The sequence below is a fragment of the Musa acuminata genome, chromosome BXJ2-4 (genome assembly GCF_036884655.1).
Source record: "Musa acuminata AAA Group cultivar baxijiao chromosome BXJ2-4, Cavendish_Baxijiao_AAA, whole genome shotgun sequence".
Classification (NCBI taxonomy): domain Eukaryota; kingdom Viridiplantae; phylum Streptophyta; class Magnoliopsida; order Zingiberales; family Musaceae; genus Musa; species Musa acuminata.
Window position 1 is genome coordinate 23174968 of NC_088341.1, and position 24787 is coordinate 23199754.

The following is a 24787-nucleotide window of genomic DNA, read 5'->3' on the forward strand; positions in this document are numbered from 1 at the left end:
ACGGACAGACAAGATAAGGTCATCCCCTTGTGTTCATGCCATTCCCCATATGGACGAGGATGAGAAACTCATAGTTTTTGTTTTTCTTTGAATTGAAAGAAAAAAAATAGGAGATCTGTCTTTTCAGAATTATTCTTCTAATAAAAAATATATTTCTTTTGAAATATTTCTCAGAAAATATCTTTTCTCTTTCCACCATATTATTAGGGATGTCGACATGATGAGAATGACGAGTGCTTTTCCATTGTTGATTAAGTTCACCCCATTTCCCATTTCCCATTTCCCATTTGGACGGACGGGTACAAGGGTGAGGATGAATTTATATATATATATATATATATATATATATATATATATATATATATATATATATATATATATATCAAATTTATTTTTTTTAATATGTATATTTTTATTTATATTATTATTAATAAATTATATATTGTATATAACATAAAATATCTGTTGATATGATTAGGGACAGATCCCGAATTTATATCTGTTTATATGATTGACACCTCTACACGTTTCAACGCCATCTAAAACTTATGATGAAAGGTTCTTAAACTTGCAGGCTAAACCTGAATCTCACCTTATCGAATCAACACCACACAAAGTAGAAACATTCGCATTCAGATCAAGAGGAGCCAGAGAGGCAAAACTCATGTTTAGATAGCAACAATTTCACACATGGAATCTCGGAAATAACCACCACACAGGCCCAATAAATTTACAAAGATACACATATGCTCTTATGTAAAAAGACTTTTTTAAGTTTCTACAAGCATTTTCATCTCCACACAGGCTTCAAACCTTCCAAGCTAGATAAATAAGAAAAGGTGAAGAAAAGAAAAGGTACATCAAAGAAGCTCCGCTTCCAAGTTTCTACAAGCAGGCATTTGGAGCATGTTCGCTACGCTCCAAAGCCTGCTAACCGTGCAAGGCCATGAACAAGCTCTGCTTCCTTGCATGCTCCGGAATTAGACGCTCAAGAACATCCGGCGGAATTCCCCTTATCTCTGCCAAGATTACCACATGCTTATGAAAAACATGAAAAAGATGGCGGGAAAAAAAAAAAGGGAGGATGAAAGAAAGAACAATAATTGTATTCGGTAAAATGGTTAGTCTCACCTGTCAGACAATATCTATATGGCTAAATACTAATGGGTTGCATGTGACTCTTTGTTGTCTTCTGAAAAGTAACAAGTGAGCTAACAGGATGCAACCGCAGAAATAATGGGGACTGAAGCAGTCTTATAGTAAGTACGATTAATTCGCCCTAGTGCTCCAAGTTCCTCTATGATATTAATGAAACTAATTCATACGATTCAGCATCCAGCACAATGTCTATTTTCAGCAGCGTAATGTAACAAGGCCAGAAAAAAATTCATGTGTCAACTGCAGAAAGACATTTAGAAAAGTCTTTGAATTGTATCATCATGAACCGGAAAGCTTAAAAAATCATCTATTCGTTCAAATCTTTATTGCGAATACTATAAATTACACATTCCTAGGTTGAATCAAAATGACTTACTTCAATTCAAACTTTGCATGCCGGCCGGGCCAGCGGCCAGCAGGTACATGTCTTAACAGGCACCTCATCATAATACTGGTTGAGGTGCGTGGGTTCCATATGCTGGCAGAGCATGCATCAAGAGAACCATGTAATGTACCAGTTTATCTACAGTGTAGCATGTATCAAACAGCCAGGACTGCAAGACAATGTAATTTCTGCGCTTGTATTCACAATTATTACAGTTTGCAGGCTTTCGCCAGTTGCAGGGTCGAATTATATTGTAGAAGCAATTTTGGTGCTTGGTTCACTTCTGTCATTTGAAGCAAATTGGTCTTAGGAGTTAGGCCTAACATAGTCACATGTAGTCCATGTTGGGCAGTATGCAGTAGTACACAACAATATGGAATCTTAGTTCGAATCCTTGGGTCATGCACAAGTTTCAGAAGTTGCAAAAAAATGCTAGAGAATGTGATAAAAGTTTCTGCCCTTTACTAATGCTAAAGCTGGAAACAAGTTTACTACTAACCATGAGATTTGAAGTTGAAGAGAGGAGGAAGTGGTCGACCATTGGGGAGACGAGTATTTGGGTCTCTCAGCTCATCAAAGAAAGGGTGCAAGCAGGCTTCTAGCTGCAGAAACTCACAATTTCAATATTAGACGCCATACAAGCACACTACATCTGACAAATATAACCAGCATAATCTGATGTAAACTTACAGCAGTGCACCGCAGATTTGGTGAGTACTGAAGAAATCTAGAAACAAGGTCAACTGCTTCTGGCGGCAACCGCTTTTGGAAAACCTGAAGCACCCAAGAGGTTAGATAAAACTAAGATCTCCAGAGGTACTAAATTATATCATTACAAAAACAGTAATATTTGAACTGGCTGCATACACAAAGCTATTTGATTTCCCAATAAGCAAATGGCCAGTGAACTTTGCTTATATCTCAAACTTAAAAAAGTACCACAAAGATTATTCGACCATTAAAGATAATCAACAGCATACTCTTTGAAGTGGTGGCTGATGTTTTTGAAACCAACAAGCATTCATGATGCATGATGATGCAGGTTAGTCCATCCTTATACAATACAGTTAAATATGTCAACAGAAATGTGCAGTATGACCACAGGATTTCTAATAGAACTACCCATAAAGAACAAGTAGATTCTCTCGAAGGGGCCTTAGATCTGTTCAATCCTGAATTATGAAAGACAGTGTTTCATGAAATAAGTTTTTAAATTTGCACATATTAAAAAATCGCATCCATTCCAACTCAGGAGATGGGTCAAAACTTCTTCCACATGGATTTCAACAGTTTGTTTTATTATTTGGCTCACTCATGTGCACTGATATGCATGCTGGTCTGATCATGGTGCGATTTGGATGCAACTCTAGTTCAGCTGGGGTTCATCATCTTGAGCAATAGATGAAATCAAGTGTGAAACTACAACAAGAAGAAAATGCCATAATGGCCAAGTATATGTGGTTGGCTATAACATCTTTTTTCCATCATTGAGCTTTGTGTAAGATATTATTATTAGTTAAACTAACTACAACAGAATTTCCTTCTATCCTTCCAAGCTATCCTTCATAGCAAAGTTGTCTAATGCCTCTTTCTATAATTCTGGTCACCACAGATACTGATAAACTAGCCTCATCTATATGGGGCATATATTCGTAAAGAGCTACACCTAATTGTATTTGTTATTCTATATTTTCTAGCATCGTCCGTCGCCGACCTATTTCGGGCAATACATACTGGTCTGATAGGGGACCAGCACGTGGACCGTCTTGTATCAGGCAGTCCATAACAAGGGACCCCGTATCTCTTGATACGGGATCTGTACCGGTCGGAATGGTCAAAATTCAACCATTACCGATTGGTGGTTAGATTTTGACCGATATCGATCAATGGCTGAGATTTGTTTCTAAGGGTTTTTAAACCTTTTCTACTCCCTCATTCCCTCCCCTTTCACTCTCTCTAATTCATCTACTCTTGCAATCACTTTTTCACTCACATATTTCTTTCATTCTCTTATTTGCACTCTCTTGAACTCTATAAAGCTGTAATTATAGATTGGATCAAAATTGAGGCTAATTAGGGAGAATTAACACCTAAGTTAGGGGAAGAACTTTCTAATCAAATGTATGTAGACAACTTCTCAATCGCATTCAACAACCTGCTCGGTTCGGAGACATGGCAATGATGTAGACAATAGTGCGTTGACCGATGATGGTGGCGACACCGGGGAGTCAATAGTCCCGTCTACACAGTTTGAGAGCAGTGTATGGATCGAGTAGTACTTTATGTATACCACCCAAGATTCAGATCCTGGAGCTCGACGTGATAGTTGGTCATTCTTTTTCAAGTAACAGTACGGTGATCGATTTTATGATACAAAGCAACAGATCAGTAACAAAAGTAGAAATTCTAACATTCTCAATGCTCCGCACTAATATATGTTACAATCGTACTTACATCAGGAGCTACCTCAGACATGTGTGGTTCACGATGATCCGACTACGATCATTATCACATTGATGCACTAATGACATATGATGTATCAGTATACTATGTCACAGGGTCTGCTGTACCGAACCGTACCGCCCGATATGGGCGGTACATACCGGTCCGACAGGTTGTCGGTACACGGACCGCCTGTTACCGGTCCGAGTGCACTGTAGCATTGCTACAGTACTCGGCACACCTGGGTGTACCGCTCGGTATACCGTACCGTACCGATACCGAGCCCAGGTCGAAATACCGGTACGGTACGGTTCGGTATTGCGAACCTTGCTATGTCATAGGATCAATTTCGGGATTGGGTCCGATAAACATATCAAATTGATAGATACGTAGGATTGAAAACCCTGATCCACCACCCATGGAGTCCCGTCGTTCTTTTTGACAATAGAACCAGATATATTCATCGACCAATTACCTAATTCATTTGAATCTTAAAGTTTAAATTATTTAGTAAATAATCTAACAATTTACTATTATTTTCTAATTTAGATTACTTTTGCTAAAGTATGCTAAATTTATATTTGTTTATAATTTAAAAATCTTAATATAATTTTTTTTTCTATTTTTAGAAATTTTCGGAGCTACTTTTGACCATTTTTCTATGCCTTCGGTATGCCTCACCGTACTGACACATGGTACATCAGTACGAAGCAATACATATCATACCACCGGCTGATGGGTACATCGGTACGAACCGGTAAGACAAACCTTGTTTTCTATAAATCCCGTACATTCTGTCACGGACAAACTTCTAAATAGGATGTTTGATGTAATGCTTATGTATGTCCGTGTCTTTTGGTATGTTCATGCTTTGTACAGCATGTAGAAGGACGGCCGAAGGCTTTATAGTCCCATTTTAGTTGGGTTGGTGGCCGCTTTAGGCTTGTAAATAAAGGTTGTGTCATGTGGATACGTGTGAGAGATTTTCGATCTGTAATGAACAATTTTACCCTTTGTTGTGCAACTGTTCAGAGCTTGTAAAGTCTGTTTGTAATTTGCTTTGTCTATGAAGTGTTTTCGGATATGTTTGCTTGTGGATCCCGATTGAGGCGTTCTCTCTAACCCGTTCTCTCTTTTGTTGGTCCTAAGGGACAATGGGAGGCTTCGGGGAGGCTGACCTTTGCGGACGGACACGCAAGGGTGCCGCACGACTTAGGCAAAACCAGCTAAGTCCGTGACAGATGGTATCAGAGCGGGACAAACACTCATAGAAACACTTAGCATGCAAATGTAGGGGACCTAGTGGGACTGCGTTGAGGGCAGTCAGCACACGCGCGACCATTTGGGGGGAAAACGGGCATGAAGATGTAGGGAAAAGGAGTCGCTCGGAGGAGCGGGCATCTGACATTGGCATTCAGAAGAATGACCAATCCTTCTCGCAAGAGGCACCACAAGAACAGGCAAGCTTGGAAGAATGCGTAGTGCACAAAGGTTGGGATGGCTGAGTTTGAGCTACGGCTCAACGTTGACAACTATACTTGATGGTGTTCAAGGCAAGCGAGGCGCTTGGTAAAGGATGAGACCATGTAAGGTGGAATGAGTTGCTCAACGACCAAAAGAGTTTTGCAAAGCTCACAGAGGTGAGGGGAATTGCTAGCTCGAAGAATTTGGTACTCATGCATGGGCTTGTATGCAGACGATGGAATGTTCGTGGTCATCTCAAGGCGACCGAAACTCGGCGCCATGGAGCATTGAAACTTTCTCTTCGGCATGTGAAGGATACGTCCGTAGGAGGCTGAAGTGTGCAACGAGTTCAGCATGTTGCTAGGCCTTGAGTGGTGCAGCGGGGGCTGTATTGACGTGGAGTCGTAATCTAGCAAGTGCGTTTGCAGGAGGCAGAATAATGCACAGTTTGTTCAGCAGATCGGAGTAGTCCGAGGGGACGGTGGTCTCCAAAATGAAGAGAGATGTTGCTCCAACGGGACAGTTATCCAGGAGGGATAAGTCCCGGCTCTCCAGATGGAGAATCATGTGGGACAGACCTCACAAGTTGAGGAGGAGTACCTCAACAAACAACAACTCCACGAAGCTCAATGGACTGAGCAAGCGGCGAGGAGTCGTCGCATGAGCTCGCTCGAGAGTATGCATTGGTGGATGCATTGCGAGATCAAGTGGGGGAGCGACCCAAAGCAACACAAATGAAGGCACACTTGGAGTCAATATGGAGATCAGACTCAAGGGAGGGCTGACCCGTGGGATGGTGGGCACAAGGGCCACCAACAACTCAATGCAAAAACGAGGAGCGGAGCAACTTGGGTGTAACTTTGCGAAGTACCCAAGTCGCATAAAGGGAGCCAACATAGAAGATAGAACATGGAGCGGAGGCATAGTGCTTTCCTTGGACAGAGGTCAAGGACATGAACTCTTGTAGAGGCAAGAGCAGGATCATGTTGTTCCATGGGTCATTCATTCTGACGGAGCGGACTCATCTTGCATGGTGCCAAAGACAAAGGGAGCTTCTGGGCACATGCACTTTATCTCGGAGGAGCATTTGATGGAGGAACTAAGGCGACTCAATTTGCGGAGGCGAAGTTGGGTTCAGAAGGCCTTAGCACGGGGCAAGAGAACAGGCGGATACTCTTGAAGAATATGCCACAGTGTTGTCATTCAAGTTGCTATAAAGGAAGCGGTGCGCAACGAAGATTGTGCTGGTAGGGGTAGAGGCCTAGGATCCAGACAATGGTGCACTAATTGCAGCGAAGTCGGGGGACTTCGGGAGCTACTAGGCGACGAACTGTCCTAGAGCGGTGCTTCATCTAGGTGTGACCCAAGAGTGGGTGGATGAAGATCGATTGCCAAAGGAGCGAACAAAATCGAAGGTGGAAGAGACCCTGTGATGTATTGGCAGAGGCCATACATGAAGGGTTCACAATTCGAGTTCATTCCACAAGGATCAGAATGTAACAGAGATGTCACCAAGAGGCGACATGATGCAGCGGATCGTGGTGGAACAGTTCGTGGCAATGCGATACACATAATCTAGTCCCGGGAGGGACTAGATCATATAGAGGTATGATCGGGAGCCACTGGAAGCTCCACTTCGATGAACAACACGACGACAAGAATGACTATGGATTCAAGGAGTGAAGGCCATGGTACTGCAGAGGCAGGTCTTCCGTGCATGCATCGAATTTTGCATCGGATGAAAGCCTTGGTCATCATCATATGGGGGCTGTGTTCCACCAAGGGAAAAGTTCGAATGCAAGTACCAGTGAGTCCCATGGGAGGGACTTGATCATGCAGAGGTATGATTGAAGCAGCTGGAGAGTTGGACTGCTCCAGAGCCCATATTCGCTTAAGGGAACCCGACAAGTCAGAGGATAAGGTCAAGTAAGCGAACGTTGCTACCAAGGAAGCTAAGGAGAACAGAATCGGTGCAAACCTTACAACGTAATGGCAGAGGCCATGCATGGGAGTTGCAGTCTGTCTTTCCATCGACCAAAGGGAGCTGCTTGGAGAACACAGAGGTGTTGAAGCAGGGGGTCGAAAGGGGTGAGGAAGCGACAACGAGTCCAGAGAGACTTAGCTACCCAAAATCAAGCATCAGTTAGAATGGAGGTGGACTCGGAGGAGTACCACAGAGGCATATCTACTGATTGTGAAGAAAAAGGATACAGATGCGAGGCGACGGATAGTAGTGCCATGGTACCGCAGAGGCGGGACTTCCGTGAAAGTCATTGATCCCTTGCTCTCATGGAGGGAGAGCGCTTGGTCGTGAAAGGGGCCGAGGAGGTGGAGCATGCAGAGGCAAACTCCAAGTACCGAGACAAGGCTGAAGGGCAGAGGCCAAGGAACTTCGTAAGACCAGTGTCAATGAGTTTCTCATCAAGATAGCGGAAAGTGAAGGACCTCGGGTCATGCAAGAGTGCATGACCAAGGAACGAAGTAGGCAGTACGTGGTGCTGTACCTTCGCTACTCAGGGGAGTAGGCGACAGGGTTGATGGAGAAGACGGTACAATCCCAGAGGCGACCAAATCTATTAGAGAATTACTCCAAGTTGGGGTGAAAACTTCCTGCATTCCAGAAGTTCGATGGCATTGAGAAGGTGAATCATAGTAGCTAACTCAACGCAAGGAGTGCAAACACTTCAAGTGCTTCAGAAGTGTGAGCAAAGAGCAGGCGAAGGCCAATAACCAGCTCGATGTATGGAGTACAACCTCGAGGAGGCGGGCGAAGTCAAGTAACCTTTGCCTTCTCAACTCTTAAGAGAATGGGCGAAACCGAGTACCCCAATTCTCTTATCTATCCAGCAGAGGAGCTCTGCATATGTTCAAAGATCTTTCGAAGATAATGGAAGGCAATAGTTGTCAAATCCTTACCAATGGTGATCAGTGTTACTGAGAGTAGATTGTCCGCTTCATTTTCCAACGAAATGCCAATCGAAAGCGGAAGTGATGCGAACCTACTTGGATGTGACAACTAAGTGAAAGAAGAGTCAATGAGCAAATTTTGTGGAGGAAGGACTCAAAACTTCAGAAGTTTGCGAGACGATGCTCGTTAAAAGCTCCAACAAGCATCCACCCAGTTCAAAGAGCATGAGGCATTTGAGAAACTGACGCAGTAAGAATGGTCTTTTCCTTCATTTGGAAGATCCGCAGGAATCAACAAGGATCAGCACAACTCAGCCAACCCCACACCAGAGTCAAAGTCATTGGTGAGTTGAAGCAGCATGGCGGATCAAAGGTTCGACTACTCAAAAACAGCAACGGAGAGCAGCTGGGAGCCAAGAGGCGCATTGTAGCTAGAGCAGAAGATTGAAGACTCAGCAAAGGCGAGGAGTTGCAGTGTCGGCAAAGGCTTCAATGAGGACGTCGAAGGAAGAAGTGGGGGAGAATGTCACGGACAAACTTCTAAACAGGATGTTTGATGAAATGCTTATGTATGTCCGTGTCTTTTGGTATGTTCATGCTTTGTACAACATGTAGAGGGACGGCTGAAGGCTTTATAGTCCCATTTTAGTTGGGTTGGTGGCCGCTTTAGGCTTGTAAATAAAGGTTGTGTCATGTGGACACGTGTGAGAGATTTTCGGTCTGTAATGGACCATTTTACCCTTTGTTGAGCAACTGTTCAGAGCTTGTAAAATCTGTTTGTAATTTGCTTTGTCTATGAAGTATTTTCAGAGATGTTTGCTTGTGGATTCCGATTGAGGCGTTCTCTCTAACCCGTTCTCTCTTTTGTTGGTCCTAAGGGACAATGAAAGGCTTCGGGGAGGCTGACCTTTGCGGACGGACACGCAAGGGTGCCGCACGACTTAGGCAAAACCAGCTAAGTCCGTGACAATTCACTTGAATGTTCTCAGCTCAGCTATTCTAACATTTTATACATGTTTCCTTACTATCTATTATTTTGATCTATAGAAAATTGCTAACTGCACAATTGTCTTATAAAAATTTCTTTTAGCATGTGATGATCACACTAAACTCCTCAAGGTTCTTTTTATTTTAAACATCCTATTTTTCATCAATAGAGAATGCTTATAAATAAAGGATCCAAGATACCTAAAAATTGTACTTATAAAACACATTTTATTATCAATCTTAACTTCACCCTCGGTTCTTCCATTAGCATTGCTGCAGATATATCTCATATACTGCCTTGCTCATATTTTAAAACCTTTTATTTCTTAAGAATGTCTTCATAACTCAAAAACTAGAACTAACCGCAACACATCAATCAAAACAATATCATTAGCAAACATGTTACATCGTGGAAACTCAATCATTAACAATATCAATGGATAGAAACTTAAAGTTGATTCTTGGATAGAAACAATATCATTATTCAACTCACTAGGAACAACTCCTAGTTTCACTACTCTATCATCAATTTTTTTTATTATATTAAATTATATTACAAAATATTTTTTATTTTCTAAAATCCATTACAACAAATCTCTAGAAACCATCATAAGCTTTTCTATATTAAAGAAAAATCTATGTGATCTTTTCTTTCTTATTATTTTATCATCTAAATAACTTCCACAGTGGATCTTTCAAGTACGAAACAAAACTGATTTTTTGAAAATATTCATCTCATATTTTATTCTTCATTTAATAATCTTTTTCTACAATTTCATAATATAACATTAGCCTAATTCCCCTATACCAAGTGTAACTTTCAATATCTGTCACATCTTGGTGGTTAGCACATAGATGATAGGTCTTAGGTTCAAGTCTGTGTAACAACATCTTCTACGTAGTTTAATATAATGGAAGGAAATTAGTTTTAAGAAAAGAACTTTGAATATCATTTTTTTTATTTTAATATTTTATTAAACAAACTAGTTAACCAAATTATCCTTTGATCTCATAAACTACCATAATCCGCATTAGGGATATTTTCAAGTCTTATACTTTTACCTATTTTTATTAACTCTTGACTCACAAAGGTTTCCCTGATTGCATCTCTACTACAAACTAAACATCATGAGTACAAATTATCTCGTGATGTCTAAAACTATCTAAATGTACCATTTATAATAATATATAAAGTTCAAAATAATTTTTTTTAGGTTCATTAGATCTATCCTCTATAGGCCTTTAACACATCTTCCAATATGACTTCTTAAATCAAGCAAAAAGTTAAAACTGAAGTCATTCCAAAGATAGAATCAGCAAGCACATTCATGCACTTTAGTTGTTTGAATATAATCAGCAAGCACATTCAAACAAGAAATAATTATCAATCATATTTGGTGATATAGAATGGATAAACTCTATATAACATAAAAACAACTTCGAGATTACCTTGTGCCATGGATGAGCCTTTATTTGTGGAAACTTAAACTCAGTATAGTTTGGATTCATGCACTTTATCTCTTCTCTTGTAGGTGTTCCAAGAACCTTAAGACATATCCAAGAATATAATTGGTATCAGGAAAACCACTTGAATTACAATTTCTGTACTTTGTTTATTATCCTACCTTGATAATCTCCACCAGCTGGTCAACACCACTTTCTCCAGGAAATAGGGGCTAAAACAGCCATGTGCCCACATAATCAAAATCATTAGAAAATATTAAGGCACCAGATACAGTAATTTAGTATTTAGTATTTGCCACAATATTTGTGACACCATATTTTAAATTGAGTGAAAAAAACTACCTGCCCAAGAAACAACTCAGCCATCACACAACCAGTGGACCACATGTCGATCGCAGTTGTATACTCAGTCGCACCAAATATAAGCTCAGGTGCTCGATAATATCTTGAGCATATGTAAGAGATATTAGGTTCCCCTTTGACCTAAAATATGACAAAATAAAAGCACATTGGAGCATTGTTTTGTCTTAAGGCCCAAAACAAAGAAGAGAAGCTAGACAGGAATTGCTTACCAATACTTTTGCACTACCAAAATCACACAACTTGAGTTGATATGTATGTGGATTCACCTGAAATTGACATTTAACATGTAACACAAAATGAGCTAACCAAGAAGAAATAAATGGTAGATAAGGCAGTAATAAATCAGATCTTAACTATTTTGATTTACATCAATATCACTATTCCACTACACTGTGAATACATTACTTTTCTTGGATAATTCTACTTTACTATGCATGTGAATTCATAATGTTATATGCTTTACATGGTCAGTCTCAGTCCCAGATAAACAGATGTATGATCAACAGTGCAAAACTTTGTAAACACATATGAAGTATATTATTACTAAACATATGTTCATGTAGGTTGTCACCCAGAATTGGCACCTCACATCTTCACCATTAGAACACAAAGAAAGGAAGCCAACCCAAAGCAGCAATTTGCATATGCATAGATGAAGTGACAACCACAAATTTCACTCGGTACATATGAGTAAAGGAATTAGTCAGAGTATCAGTTTAAACTAACATAATGGAAAAATCAGAACATTCCCATATTGGATAAACTATACAATAATTTGATGAAAATTTGTCATCATTGACCAAACCAGTGATTTTTTATTATGTTCACAAGAATCACAACCATGATTGGCTAACATTTGCGGATACGTAGTCAAATATAGGACTCTTTGCCTCTGCTCAATGCACAGGAACCTTCAGTGTGGCCTCACCTTTCCTGGAAACAATTCACATCCTTGCTGGCAGCCACCAGAAGTGAGAGAATAGCTGAAGATGTCCAGCAGTAGGAAACAAAGTCATAAGTTGCTTCTTTTCTTGGTGATATTCCAATAAGGTCTAAGGAATTTGGTAGATATCATCAAATCTACTAATTTAGAATTTGATGCATGGATTGCCATCTCAGAATTTGAGTCTTCCTTCTATTCCCTTTTTGTTCTTCTTGTGCCGTCAAAACACAGCTTGGCCATGCTGACAGGTGTAACATGGCACTAATATACCATAATCTGTGTGGGTTTTTCACATCTAGATTTTAAGTGTCTGCTCCTTAAATAAGACAGATACATAACTGTCACATAGTCTATAAGCCACCCCATGATCCATCACTATCAACTGAATATGCCAGAGAGCTTATGTTACATACAAACTTTCAGCAACAAGTTTCCTCCCAACAAAGTGCCCTCAATTATGGACACAGATATACTTTGTTTTTTTCTGTGATGTATCATGTTAATGAACTGTTCAATTTAGTCTTCCTATTCAACCTTGGTTTAACTGTCTGGTTCCTTGGATTGTTCATTTCAAATAGTTTCAGGTGAAATTGCTGAGACACCAGGAAGAAAAGGTAAAAAAGAATGACCAAAGGGTACCATTTCATACCTTCAGTCTGCTAAAAACGTTTTGAATCCACAAATGTAGATCTGCATTAGCTACTATGGTTTAACTATGCATATGTAGAAATACTTCCCTGAATTGTCAACAACTATCCATCCTCATAGAGGCTGTTACTACATATTCAAAGTAGATTTCAACCTTGGCTGTGTCTGTATGTCATTTCTTCAAATAGTTGTTTCAGGAACATACTTACTTCAAATATTATCTTTTTAGATGTTGGCTAGATTTGGTCCAACACTTTCTAAACCAAAAGAAGGTTAAAAAAACTAGAATGATTTTAGTCCCAAAATTATCAAAGTTATGCTATGTCTATGAGATCGAAATCTCAAAAGTTTGTGACCAATGACAATTAATGAAGGTTTAATCATTTTGATAGGAGGCGAAATAGAAAAACCAATCAGATAAACATTTTAAGAAGTAAAAACAACAAATTGCAATTTGGCATTCTAATATCTGATATGCTAACAGAGGAAAGCACAACAAATTGTCACAGTACTTACTAATTTGATATGCTTACTAAGAGAGGAAAGAGAACACAATTTAGGATTAAAATAGCGAAATCAATTGTATTGTGATGGATATCATCCAAGGCCCAGACAAAATGCATATTAATTAGATCATTAGTATGTACTTCCTCCTTTAGCATTGTGTTTGCAGAAACCAGCAAATATTGATGGAGGCTTGGATGCAAAAGAAATAGATAAATAGAGCATATGCAGACATATGTTTAACTTAATAGGGCTAAGAAAGAAGAATCTCACAAGTAAATTTTGTGGTTTGATATCTCGATGACATATGCCAACAGCATTATGCATGTAAGCAAGTGCTCTACATATCTGCAAAAAAGTAGTAGTAGATAAATCAGAGTTGCTCAACAAAGAAAATCTAAGAAAAATAAATTTGACTTCCAATTAAGGGCATAAGCATTTTCTGCTAAAAATATGGTCCAGGACCAAAACAACCTTATATTTAATCCACCAAACCACTTACAAGCCAAGAAAATCAAAGTAGTTATGGACCTTTGGTCAAGTAGAATATCAAATGAAGAAGAAACACAAAATGAGTAATGTACTAGCCACAAATAGAAGGGATGAGGCTTGTTTCTGCAGATTTCCACTGAAAGACCCTAAATCTTCTCATTTTCTAAAATTGATGGATTTGTCTCATCCCAGTTTCAAATAATAAAACATAGTGACAAAAATGAAATTATTTCCGCATCATTACGTGCATAATTTCAATTTTTGTTTGATCTGTATGCACTTACATCACAATGCTTGATGCACCAAAGTGACCAACATGACTTGTAGATCTAACTTCCAACAGCAGGAAAAGCCAAAGAATCACTCAAGATAGGATTTTTTATGTGCTACATGGTGCACAAGTTTACGCGTCAAGGACTTTTCGAATAATGAAGCCAGATCAATCACACATAACATGGTTCTCCTAAGACTCTCACATACATGTACATGTCAAATGCTCACAGGCCTCACTACCATCTCACGATTACATGAACATCTTCATCTTGAATTAATATACATAAACTTGCAGCTCACCACCATATAAATTAGTTATAAAAGCCAAAAGTGCCCCTAAAACAGCACTTTTACTTGCCATGTAAAACATAGTCTCCATGACATGTATAAATCTTCTACTGAAGCCAAACATTCATTTGTTACTACTCACTATTACGGACAAACTTCTAAACAGGATGTTTGATGTACTGCTTATATATGTCCGTGTCTTTTGGTATGTTCATGCTTTGTACAGCATGTAGAGGGACGGCCGAATGCTTAATAGTCTCATTTTAGTTAGGTTGGTGGCCGCTTTAGGCTTGTAAATAAAGGTTGTGTCATGTGGACACATGTGAGAGATTATCGGTCTGTAATGGACCATTTTACCCTTTGTTGAGCAACTGTTCAGAGCTTGTAAAGCCTGTTTGTAATTTGCATTGTCTATGAAGTGTTTTCGAAAATGTTTGCTTGTGGATACCAAATGAGGCATTTTCTCTAACCCGTTCTCTCTTTTGTGGGTCCTAAGGGACATGGGAGGCTTCGGGGAGGCTGACCTTTGTGAACGGACACGCAAGGGTGCCGCACGACTTAGGCAAAACCAGCTAAGTCCGTGACAGATGGTATCAGAGCGGGACAAGCACTCATAGAAACACTTAGCATGCAAACGTGGGGGACCTAGCTGGGCTGCGTTGAGGGCAGTCAGCACACGCGCGACCGTTTGGGGGAAAACGGGCATAGAGATGTAGGGAAAAGAAGTCGCTCAGAGGAGCGGGCATCTGACATTAGCATTCAGAGGAATGGCCAACCCTTCGCGCAAGAGGCACCACGAGAACAGACAAGCTTGGAAGAATGCGGAGCGCACAAAGGTTGGGATGGCTGAGTTTGAGCTACGGCTCAACGTTGACAACTATACTTGATGGTGCTCAAGACGAGCGAGGCGCTTGGTAAAGGATGAGACCATGCAAGGTGGAATGAGTTGTTCAGCGACCGAAAGAGTTGTGCAAAGCACACAGAGGTGAGGGGAATTGCTAACTCAAAGAATTCGGTACTCATGCATGGGCTTGTATGCGGACGATGAAATGTTCGCGGCCATCCCAAGGCGACCAAAACTCGACGCCATAAAACATTGAAACTTTCTCTTCGGCATGTGAAGGATACGTCCGTAGGAGGCTGAAGGGTGCAACTAGTTCAGCATGTTGCTAGGCCTAGAGGGGTGCAGCGGGGGCTGTATTGACGTGGAGTCGCAATCTAGCAAGTGCGTTTGCAGGAGGCAAAACAATGCATAGTTTGTTCAGCAGATCAGAGTAGTCCAAGGGGATGGTGGTCTCCGAAACGAAGAGAGATGTTGCTCCAACGAGATAGTTATCCAGGAGGGATAAGTCCTGGCTCTCCAGAGGGAGAATCAGGTGGGACGAACCTCACATGTTGAGGAGGAGTACCTCAACAAACAACAATTCCACGAAGCTCAATGGACTGAGCAAGCGGCGAGGAGTCGTCGCATGATCTCGCTCGAGAGAATGCATTGGTGGATGCATCGCGAGATCAAGTGGGGGAGCGACCCAAAGCAACTCAAATGAAGGCACACTTGGAGTCGATATGGAGATCGGACTCAAGGGAGGGTTGACCCGTGGAATGGTGGGCGCGAGGGCCACCATCGACTCAATGCAAAAACGAGGAGCGGAGCAACTTGGGTGTAACTTGGCGAAGTACCCAAGCCGCATGAAGGAAGCCAGCATAGAAGCTGGAACATGGAGCGGAGGCACACTACTTTCCTTAGACAGAGGTCAAGGACATGAACTCTTGCAGAGGCAAGAGTAGGATCATGTTGTTCCATGGGTCCTTCATTCTGGCAGAGCGGACTCATCTTGCATGGGGCCAAAGACGAAGGGAGCTTCTGGGCACATGTACCTTTTCTCAGAAGAGCATTTGATGGAGGAACTAAGGCGACTCAATTTGCGGAGGCGAAGTTGGGTTCAGAAGGCCTTAGCATGGGGCAAGAGGACGCAGAGGCGGGTACTCTTGAAGAATATGCCATAATGTTGCCATTCAAGTTGCCATGAAGGAAGCGGTGCACGGCGAAGATTTTGCTGGTAGGGGCAGAGGCCCAGGATCCAGACAATGGTGCACTAATTGCAGCGAAGTCGGGCGACTTCGGGAGCTACTAGGCGACGAACTGTCCTAGAGCGGTGCTTCATCTAGGTGTGACCCAAGAAAGGGTGGATGAAGATCGATTGCTAAAGGAGCGAACAAAATCGAAGGTGGAAGAGACCCTGCGATGTATTGGCAGAGGCCACACATGAAGGGTTCACAATTCGAGTTCATCCCACAAGGATCAGAATGTAATAGAAATGTCACTAGGAGGCGACATGGTGCAGCGGATCGTGGTGGAACAATTTGTGGCAATGCAATACACACAACATAGTCCCGTGAGGGACTAGATCATTCGGAGGTATGATCGGGAGCTACTGGAAGCTCCACTTCGGTGAACAACAAGACGGTAAAAAGGGCTATGGATTCAAGGAGTGAAGGCCATGGTACTGCAGAGGCGGGTCTTCCGTGTGTGCATCGAATTTTGCATCGGATGAAAACCTTGATCATCAACATATGGGGGCTGGGTTCCACAAAGGGAAAAGTTCGAATGCAAGTACCAGTGAGTCCCATGGGAGGGACTTGATCATACAGAGGTATGATCGAAGCAGCTGGAGAGTTGGACTGCTCCAGAGCTCATATTCGCTTAAGGGAGCCCGGCAAGTCAGAGGACAAGGTCGAGTAAACGAACGTTGCTACCAAGGAAGCTAAGGAGAACAGAATCGGTGCAAACCCTATAATGCGATGGCAGAGGCCATGCATGGGAGTTGTAGTATGTCTTTCCATCGACCAAAAGGGAGCTGCTTGGAGAACACAGAGGTGTTGAAGCAGGGGGTCGAAAGGGGCGAGGAAGCGACGACGAGTCCAGAGGGACTTAGCTACCCAAAATCAAGCATCAGTTAGAATGAAGGTGGACTCGGAGGAGTGCCACAGAGCAAGGTTCGCAATACCATACCGTACCGGTATTTCGACCTGGGCTCGGTACCGATACGGTACGGTATACCGAGCGGTACACTCAGGTGTGCCGAGTACTGTAGCACTGTAGCAGTGATACAGTGCACTCGGACCGGTAACAGGCGGTCCGCGTACCGGCAACCTGTCGGACCGGTATGTACCGCCCGTACCGGGCGGTACAGTTCGGTACTGCAGACCCTGCCACAAAGGCATATCTACTGATTGTAAAGAAAATGAATGCGCGACGGATAGTAGTGCCATGGGCATGGCAACGCCATGGTACCGCAGAGGCGGGACTTCCGTGAAAGTCATTGATCCCTTGCTCTCATGGAGGGAGAGCGCTTGGTCGTGAAAGGGGCCGAGGAGGTGGAGCATGCAGAGGCAAACTCCAAGTACCGAGACAAGGCTGAAGGGCAGAGACCAAGGAACTTCGTAGGACCGGTGTCAACGAGCTTCTCATCAAGATAGCCGAAAGTGAAGGACTTCGGGTCATGCAAGAGTGCATAACCAAGGAACGAAGCAGGCAGTACGCGGTGCTGTACCTTTGCTACTCAGTGGAGTAGGCGACAGGGTTGATGGAGTAGACGGTACAATCCCAAAGACGACCAAACCTATGAGAGAATTACTCCAAGTTGGGTTGAAAACTTCCTGCATTCCAGAAGTTCGATGGCATTGAGAAGGTGAATCACAGTAACTAACTCAACGCAAGGGGTGCAAACACTTCAAGTGCTTCAGAAGTGTGAGAAAAGAGCAGGCGAAGGCTAGTAACCAGCTCGATGCATGGAGTACAACCTCGAGGAGACGGGCGAAGTCAAGTAACCTTTGCCTTCTCAACCCTTAAGAGAATGGGCGAAACCGAGTACCCCAATTCTCTTATCTATCCAGCAGAGGAGCTCTGCACAAGCTCAAAGGCCCTTCGAAGATAATGGAAGACAATAGTTGTCAAATCCTCACCAACGGTGATTAATGCTACTGAGAGTAGATTGTCCGCTTCATTTCCCAACGAAATGCCAATCGAAAGCGGAAGTAATGCGAACCTACTTGGATGTGGCAACTAAGTGAAAGAAGAGTCAATAAGCAAATTTTGTGGAGGAAGGACCCAAAACTTCAGAAGTTTGTGAGACGATGCTCGTTAAAGCTCCAACAAGCATCCACCCAGTTCAAGCAGCATGAAGCATTTGAGAGACTGGCGTAGTAAGGATGGTCTTTTCCTTCATCTGGAGGATCCGTATGAACCAACAGGGATCAACACAACTCAGCCAACCCCACACTAGAGTCAGAGTCATTGGCGAGTTGAAGCAGCATGGCGGATCAAAAGTTCGACTACTCGAAAGCAAAAGCGGAGAGCAACTGGGAGCCAGGAGACACATTGCAACTGGAGCAGAAGATTGAAGACTCAGCAAAGGCGAGGAGTTGCAGTGTCGACAAAGGCTTCGACGAGGACGTCGAAGGAATAAGTGGGGGAGAATGTCACGGACAAACTTCTAAACAAGATGTTTGATGTACTGCTTATGTATGTCCGTGTCTTTTGGTATGTTCATGCTTTGTACAGTATGTAGAGGGACGGCCGAAGGCTTAATAGTCTCATTTTAGTTAGGTTGGTGGCCGCTTTAGGCTTGTAAATAAAGGTTGTGTCATGTGGACACATGTGAGAGATTATCGGTCTGTAATGGACCATTTTACCCTTTGTTGTGCAACTGTTCAGAGCTTATAAAGTTTGTTTGTAATTTGCATTGTCTATGATGTGTTTTCGGAAATGTTTGCTTGTGGATCCCGAATGAGATGTTTTCTCTAACCCGTTCTCTCTTTTATGGGTCCTAAGGGACATGGGAGGCTTCGGGGAGGCTGACCTTTGCGGACGGTCACGCAAGGGTGCCGCACGACTTAGGCAAAACCAGCTAAGTCCGTGACATCACGGATGCCAAAACCAACTCTTAATTCTAGATAATTTAGCATTGACAGCTCAACTGGGACACTAGTATGTGCAAGACACTTAAGACTACCAAAATTGACAAAATTGTCTTCTCAACAATAGCAGTCTCATATGTCCATGGTTGGCAACATCGACTACTGCTGTACTTCCTCCAGTTTTGCACACATAATAGACTTTTCATTTTGAAAAAAAAAAAAAGTCTCATGCAAGTGCGAATTTGAGCTCAAATGATATGCTTTACCTGTCCAACATATATTTAGAATAAGGTCTAAGTAATGCATATCATATGCCAATTATGTGCCAGTGAGATTCCAGCCACAATTGATGCATTATATTTGCTGCATTTGTACATGTTGATTACTGCTGATTGTCACAATGCACTAATAATTAACATTATCCAATGCCCACTCGTCACTGCCAAGGTATAAACTATGTGGTAAACAAGTTACAAGCACATCACTTTCAACAAATCTATGCAGCTTCATACATTAAGGAAGTGGGGGAGAGATAAATTAGGATCCTGTTGGATCCATTTACACACCTGACCTCAGCATTCACATGATGAAGCATGCTTGATCTGGGTCCAATTTATGTATCCAATCGGGATAACATGTTATGTCCTGCTTAGGTCAAGTTGGCAGGTTCTTGTCAACCATTTCAACTCCTAAAGGCATCAACAGAAGTCTTGGCATGTCTTAGACGAGCATCAAACAGAAGATAGCCTGTCATACTACTATCTGGGCAAAACAATGGAGACATGAGGGTCATGGTTTTTCACATGGTATCAATCAAGATTCGTCATACCGTGGTGTACCACCCTATATGGGTGGTACGTGCACGTCCAACAGGGGACTAATATGGCGGTATATATCGGTTTGTTGGTACCCTCCACTATATCATGTGTCGGTACGTCGATATGATTTGGTACGTAGCATATCGACAGCCGAACGATACACCGGTACGGACCAGGAAAGCGAACAATGGTATCAATCACTTGACTCCTAATGACATCAACAGATGCCTTGGCATGTCTTAAGCACAAGCATCAAATAAAACACTACCTGCCACACTGCTAGCTGGGCAGAGCAATGGACACAAAATGGCTGTTAGTCTTCATTTTTTACATAAGAGGCATGCTTCAGTACATGAAACAAGATCCTCAAACCTACATGGCACTTTTCAGTGGACAAAAGATTAATCTGGCACGATGAGTTAATAGGCGCCATAAGTGAGCTTAATCTCCAAAAAGTACTGAGAGAAATAACACATAAGGAATGTTTGAATCAACAAAAGATTAATCTGGCATGATGAGTTAATAGGCCCCATGAGTGTGCTTAATCTCCAAAAAGTACTGAGAGAAATAACACAAACAATGTTTGAATCAGCAACTATACAAATTGAACTTATATTATCATTTCAAAATAACAACATGATTTATTTCCATTATTAAATATGATTGAGCTTTCAGTTTAAAGAAACTAATACAGTCAGATGATTCCTAGCTGGCCAAACAGAAGTGCACACACCTGGTAAGTGAAGAGTTTCACATATATGAGAGGCATGCGTTGGTTCATCCTGTTGTACTGCCTTGCAATACGATTAACGGTCTCAGGTACAAACTCCAATACAAGGTTTAGGTACACCTCTTCCTTATTTGTAGTTGAAAAGAAGTAGTGCTTAAGAGCAACAATATTTGGATGGTCCAGCATGTGCATAATTTGTAATTCCCGGTTCTTGTAGCGTTTATCTTGAAGAACCTTCTTGATAGCCATTATCTCCCCAGTTTCCCTGCACTTGGCCTGTTAAAAAAACCAAAGGATCTGGCATTATTGGCAGTAGCTGGAGCTTTTAGTCTTAAAAAAAAACGTGTCTGATACCTGAAATACGACCCCAAAAGAACCTGTGCCAACCACATGTTCTGCTATATAACTAACTGCCTGTTCAGTCGACCACATTACCACAATGAGCCAGCAATAAGTCAGATGATAACATAAATACACAAACTCTTAGGGGAAAAAACCTGCTTTGGTTGACCATTACGGCCACGAACAGTAGCAGCAATTATTTGTCCAGCTTCAGCACTAATTCCATCAATAATTTCTGACTCAGTATCCTGAACAAGCATGCTATTTATTATCTTTAAAGAGCGAATCAAACTACAAAGAAGTGCTTCCTAGTTAGTTTAGGAAAAAAAAAAGGGAGGAGCTTTTCCCATTTCTAAATAAAAAGCAAACATAAATCACTGCTTTAAAAAAAGAAAGACCCTCATATATATATAATTAACCTTAAATACAACAAACAATAATTACTTCTTCATGTAGAAATTCAAACGTTACCATTTAGAGAAACCTCATGGACAATGGTAGGGCCACAACAAGCACACAAAAAACAAAGGAAGTGAAAATAAAGTTATCTGAAGTATACTTCTTCATCATCTGCATCCAGCCTGGCATCCTTTAACTTCATTTCCAGCATCTCTCTTCCAAGCCATTCAACTGAGCTTGATGACCCCTTAAAACTGTTCACCACCCTGGAACTTCCCACACCAGCATGCCTTAAACTCGCAGATGCCATGTATTGCTCACAGCCAAGAGTTCTGTTACTCTGGCCCCACGCTTATGGCTCTCTAACTCCAACTAACACTGAGTTAGGAAATCTGTACATCTGGAGGGGAAAAAATAATAAGAAGTCTGCACTAACACAATATTGGAGTTTCCACAACGAAATAGTATTCTTGAAAAACTAGAACCTATGGATAAAAAATAATATATTAAAAACCGAAAGCGGAAGATAGAATTCAATTCTGATTTTCTCTGCCAACACTGACCCATGGATAAGGTTCCTAACAGAAGAGGCATCAGCAGTACAATTTAGCTTTTAAAAAGAGCTGGTTTAAGAATCTCAACTCAAATTCAGTAAACTTATTACTTTTAATTTGTACACAATCTACTTTTCTGCTTGGCATTTCAATGAAATTCTGTTGGCCCCTAGTAACTGTAAGCATTCTTCAAGAAACCAATTCACAAAACAGCCCTTTAAATAGAAGAAACAAATTGAGAAGGATTCATAACTGTGTGGGATCTATAGTAGGAAAAGAATCAGTAAAAAAGAAGATAATAAAAGGAGAGTGACTGAGAAGAAAAACAACATATAATTGAATTAGTGACTTGCTTTCTTGGAGAATAATTACATTTAATATCTTAACTTTGCATAATTAAAAAAGTTACAGCCAGCTCTTACTTCAATTGCTTGCTTCGACAAATAAAGGTTGTAGTCGACACTCATAAAAGAACTGCCAACCAAGCTTATCAAAGACATCTATTTCATGTAAAGGAGAGGACTGACAGCCCAAAATCTGATGCTTCCAGTATTTATTCATATCTTTCCAATGGTGTTTGAAGCCATCAATTGAAACATCCTTTGATTTGGGCAAAAGAGGTTTCATGAATCTCGCCTTTATTATTTATTGTACGCAACATACATCTACCACTTAGTGTGGGGAAGAGATAGTTTTCATTCGCTAGGTCATAACCAATATACCATAGGTAGTCAAATTGCCAGATCATTCAGGACAATAATTCACTGTCAACTGAATCTTCAAGTAGTTCCAAAATTTTTAATTATGGAACAACCAAAGAAATAGTTTGTTGTGATAGCAAAGCTGTAAATTCAGCTGCTTGTAATGCATAGTCATCAATTTCCCAAATATTTTGGACTTTGCAATCTTAATGATATTGTCGACTAGATGGTTCAGATGTTCTTCTGTGTAATTTAACACAAAGCACATTAACAAGGGGCATTTGTTGATCAGACCAAAACTTACCACCATACCTGTAAGTGCACTAGCGAACAAGGCTTTTATAGCTTTACACACTTCAATTATTGCAACTTAAACTATCATATGCATTTTCCACAATGAAATTAAACGTCAGATTGAGAGAATTGGTTTGGTTCCCTTATATGTTCTTTAAGACCAATATCATTTCCACTAAAACCATACCACCTCTATTGATACGATGACAACAACAGTAACTTTTATAAAAAAAATCTTTCCAAGGTAGTAAGCATGACCTATGTTTCTTAAAAAGAAAAAAAAAAGGATTCATGAAACACTAGAAATAACTTGCAGGAGTTCAAAATAAAAGTATAAAAAAAAATGTTAAAACCGTAAAACGGCAAACAAAAAAATAATAATAATCTTTTTTAATTTCCTTCTGAAGTATAATACAACTTTTTGAACAGGTCTTGATAATCCACTAATTTTTAATAGTGAAAAAAAAATACAAATTGCAAGCACATGAAGTCTTGGAATACTATAAGCCTGCATGAGTAGGTTTCGTGAGTCGAACTCCTCACCTCTAAAAAATCGTGAGAGATTACTCACATGTCCTGCCACGTTATTAAATGAGTTTAATTTTGAGAAAAATCTTCAGACCACATCACTACTAACCCTAAAAAAAAAACACCGGACTTCCACAAAAATTGTAGTTTTCTACACACTCAACTCCCCAGAAGTCACCCCACAAAGAAAAGGAAGGCAGATCAAAAAGCCTGAAACTTGCATATCAGATAGAATCGTCAAAACAAAGATAGGGAGTGGCTTCATCATAGGGAAAAAAGGACACAAAATGGGTCTGTCAAAATTCAGAATTCGATCATTGAGTAGTAACAGAGGAACGAAAAGAAAGGCGCAAAAAAAAAAGAGTCTTCCAAAAAAAACAACAATTGCCTCCTTGTTATCAAGTGATTGCTCGTCTGTGAATCGCTTCGCGTACCTGGAGAAGAAACCGTCGAAAAGACAAGCAAAGATCGAGCATCTTGGGATCAAGAACACGATCAATCTAGTCTGGTAACTTACCCTCCCTCTGTCTCTCACACACACAGTGGAGGTTGTTCTTACTCGCCCCAAAAGTAGCCGCAGCAGTAGCAGTGGGGGTTCCTTGTTTATTATTTTTATAAAGATAATTACACCCCGCGAAAAGACCCAAAAGGGACCCAGATGATCTCCGCCATAAATCTCGTCATCTCCAACCTTAGCAGTCGGGTATCTGCGACCGGTGAGTCCGTCGGTGTGTCAACCGTTGGAGTTATTTTTATGGCGTCGAGAGAAAATTGAGAAAATAAAAGGCGTGTCGCAACGCGTTTCCCACCACAGAAAGGACGGGCCCCGCACGTTAGGTTAGGTGGGGCCCGTAGATTCCCACTGGGTATACGCGGGGTAGCGGCGCAGGTGGGCGAGTTTGGTATTCTGCAGACACATACCGGCACAAAGCTGACGCCCGACGACGACACGATTAGAATCGAGCGGAGTTTGTCGTCTTGTGAGGACGAGTCGGCCGCCGCTCAACTTCTTCCATTGTTAGGGTAAATTACAATACTGCCCGCATCAATCATACCTTTTGAAGTGGATAATATTAATTATAAACTTAATAAAATAAAGATAATTTATCGAAAAAACCTCCCACTATTTATTTATTTATTTATTTTTTATATTTACCCGAGCACGCCGCTATATTCTCAAATT

At 41.2% G+C, this 24787-nt stretch overlaps 1 protein-coding gene across 3 annotated transcripts; it reads right to left on the reverse strand.

Moving 5' to 3' along the window:
* Positions 1-631: 631 nt before the first annotated feature.
* On the reverse strand, positions 632-24258 carry LOC135584038 (shaggy-related protein kinase kappa-like). Of its 3 annotated transcripts, none has more exons than XM_065104224.1 (13): positions 24039-24180; positions 21688-21927; positions 21284-21376; positions 21141-21200; positions 20790-21062; positions 13539-13613; positions 11380-11436; positions 11150-11290; positions 10969-11019; positions 10793-10888; positions 2234-2317; positions 2043-2145; positions 632-1019 (listed from the first exon to the last, which is right to left on the reverse strand). In XM_065104224.1, the coding sequence occupies exons 2-13, from the start codon at positions 21835-21837 to the stop codon at positions 931-933; spliced, it is 1272 nt and encodes a 423-aa protein (XP_064960296.1). In that variant the 5' UTR covers positions 21838-21927; positions 24039-24180; the 3' UTR covers positions 632-930. The 3 variants fall into 3 exon arrangements, with proteins under 3 accessions (XP_064960296.1, XP_064960297.1, XP_064960298.1); XM_065104225.1 differs by having other exon boundaries at positions 655-1019; positions 24122-24258; XM_065104226.1 differs by lacking the exon at positions 632-1019 and adding an exon at positions 1146-1192.
* Between the last annotated feature and the right edge of the window lie 529 nt (positions 24259-24787).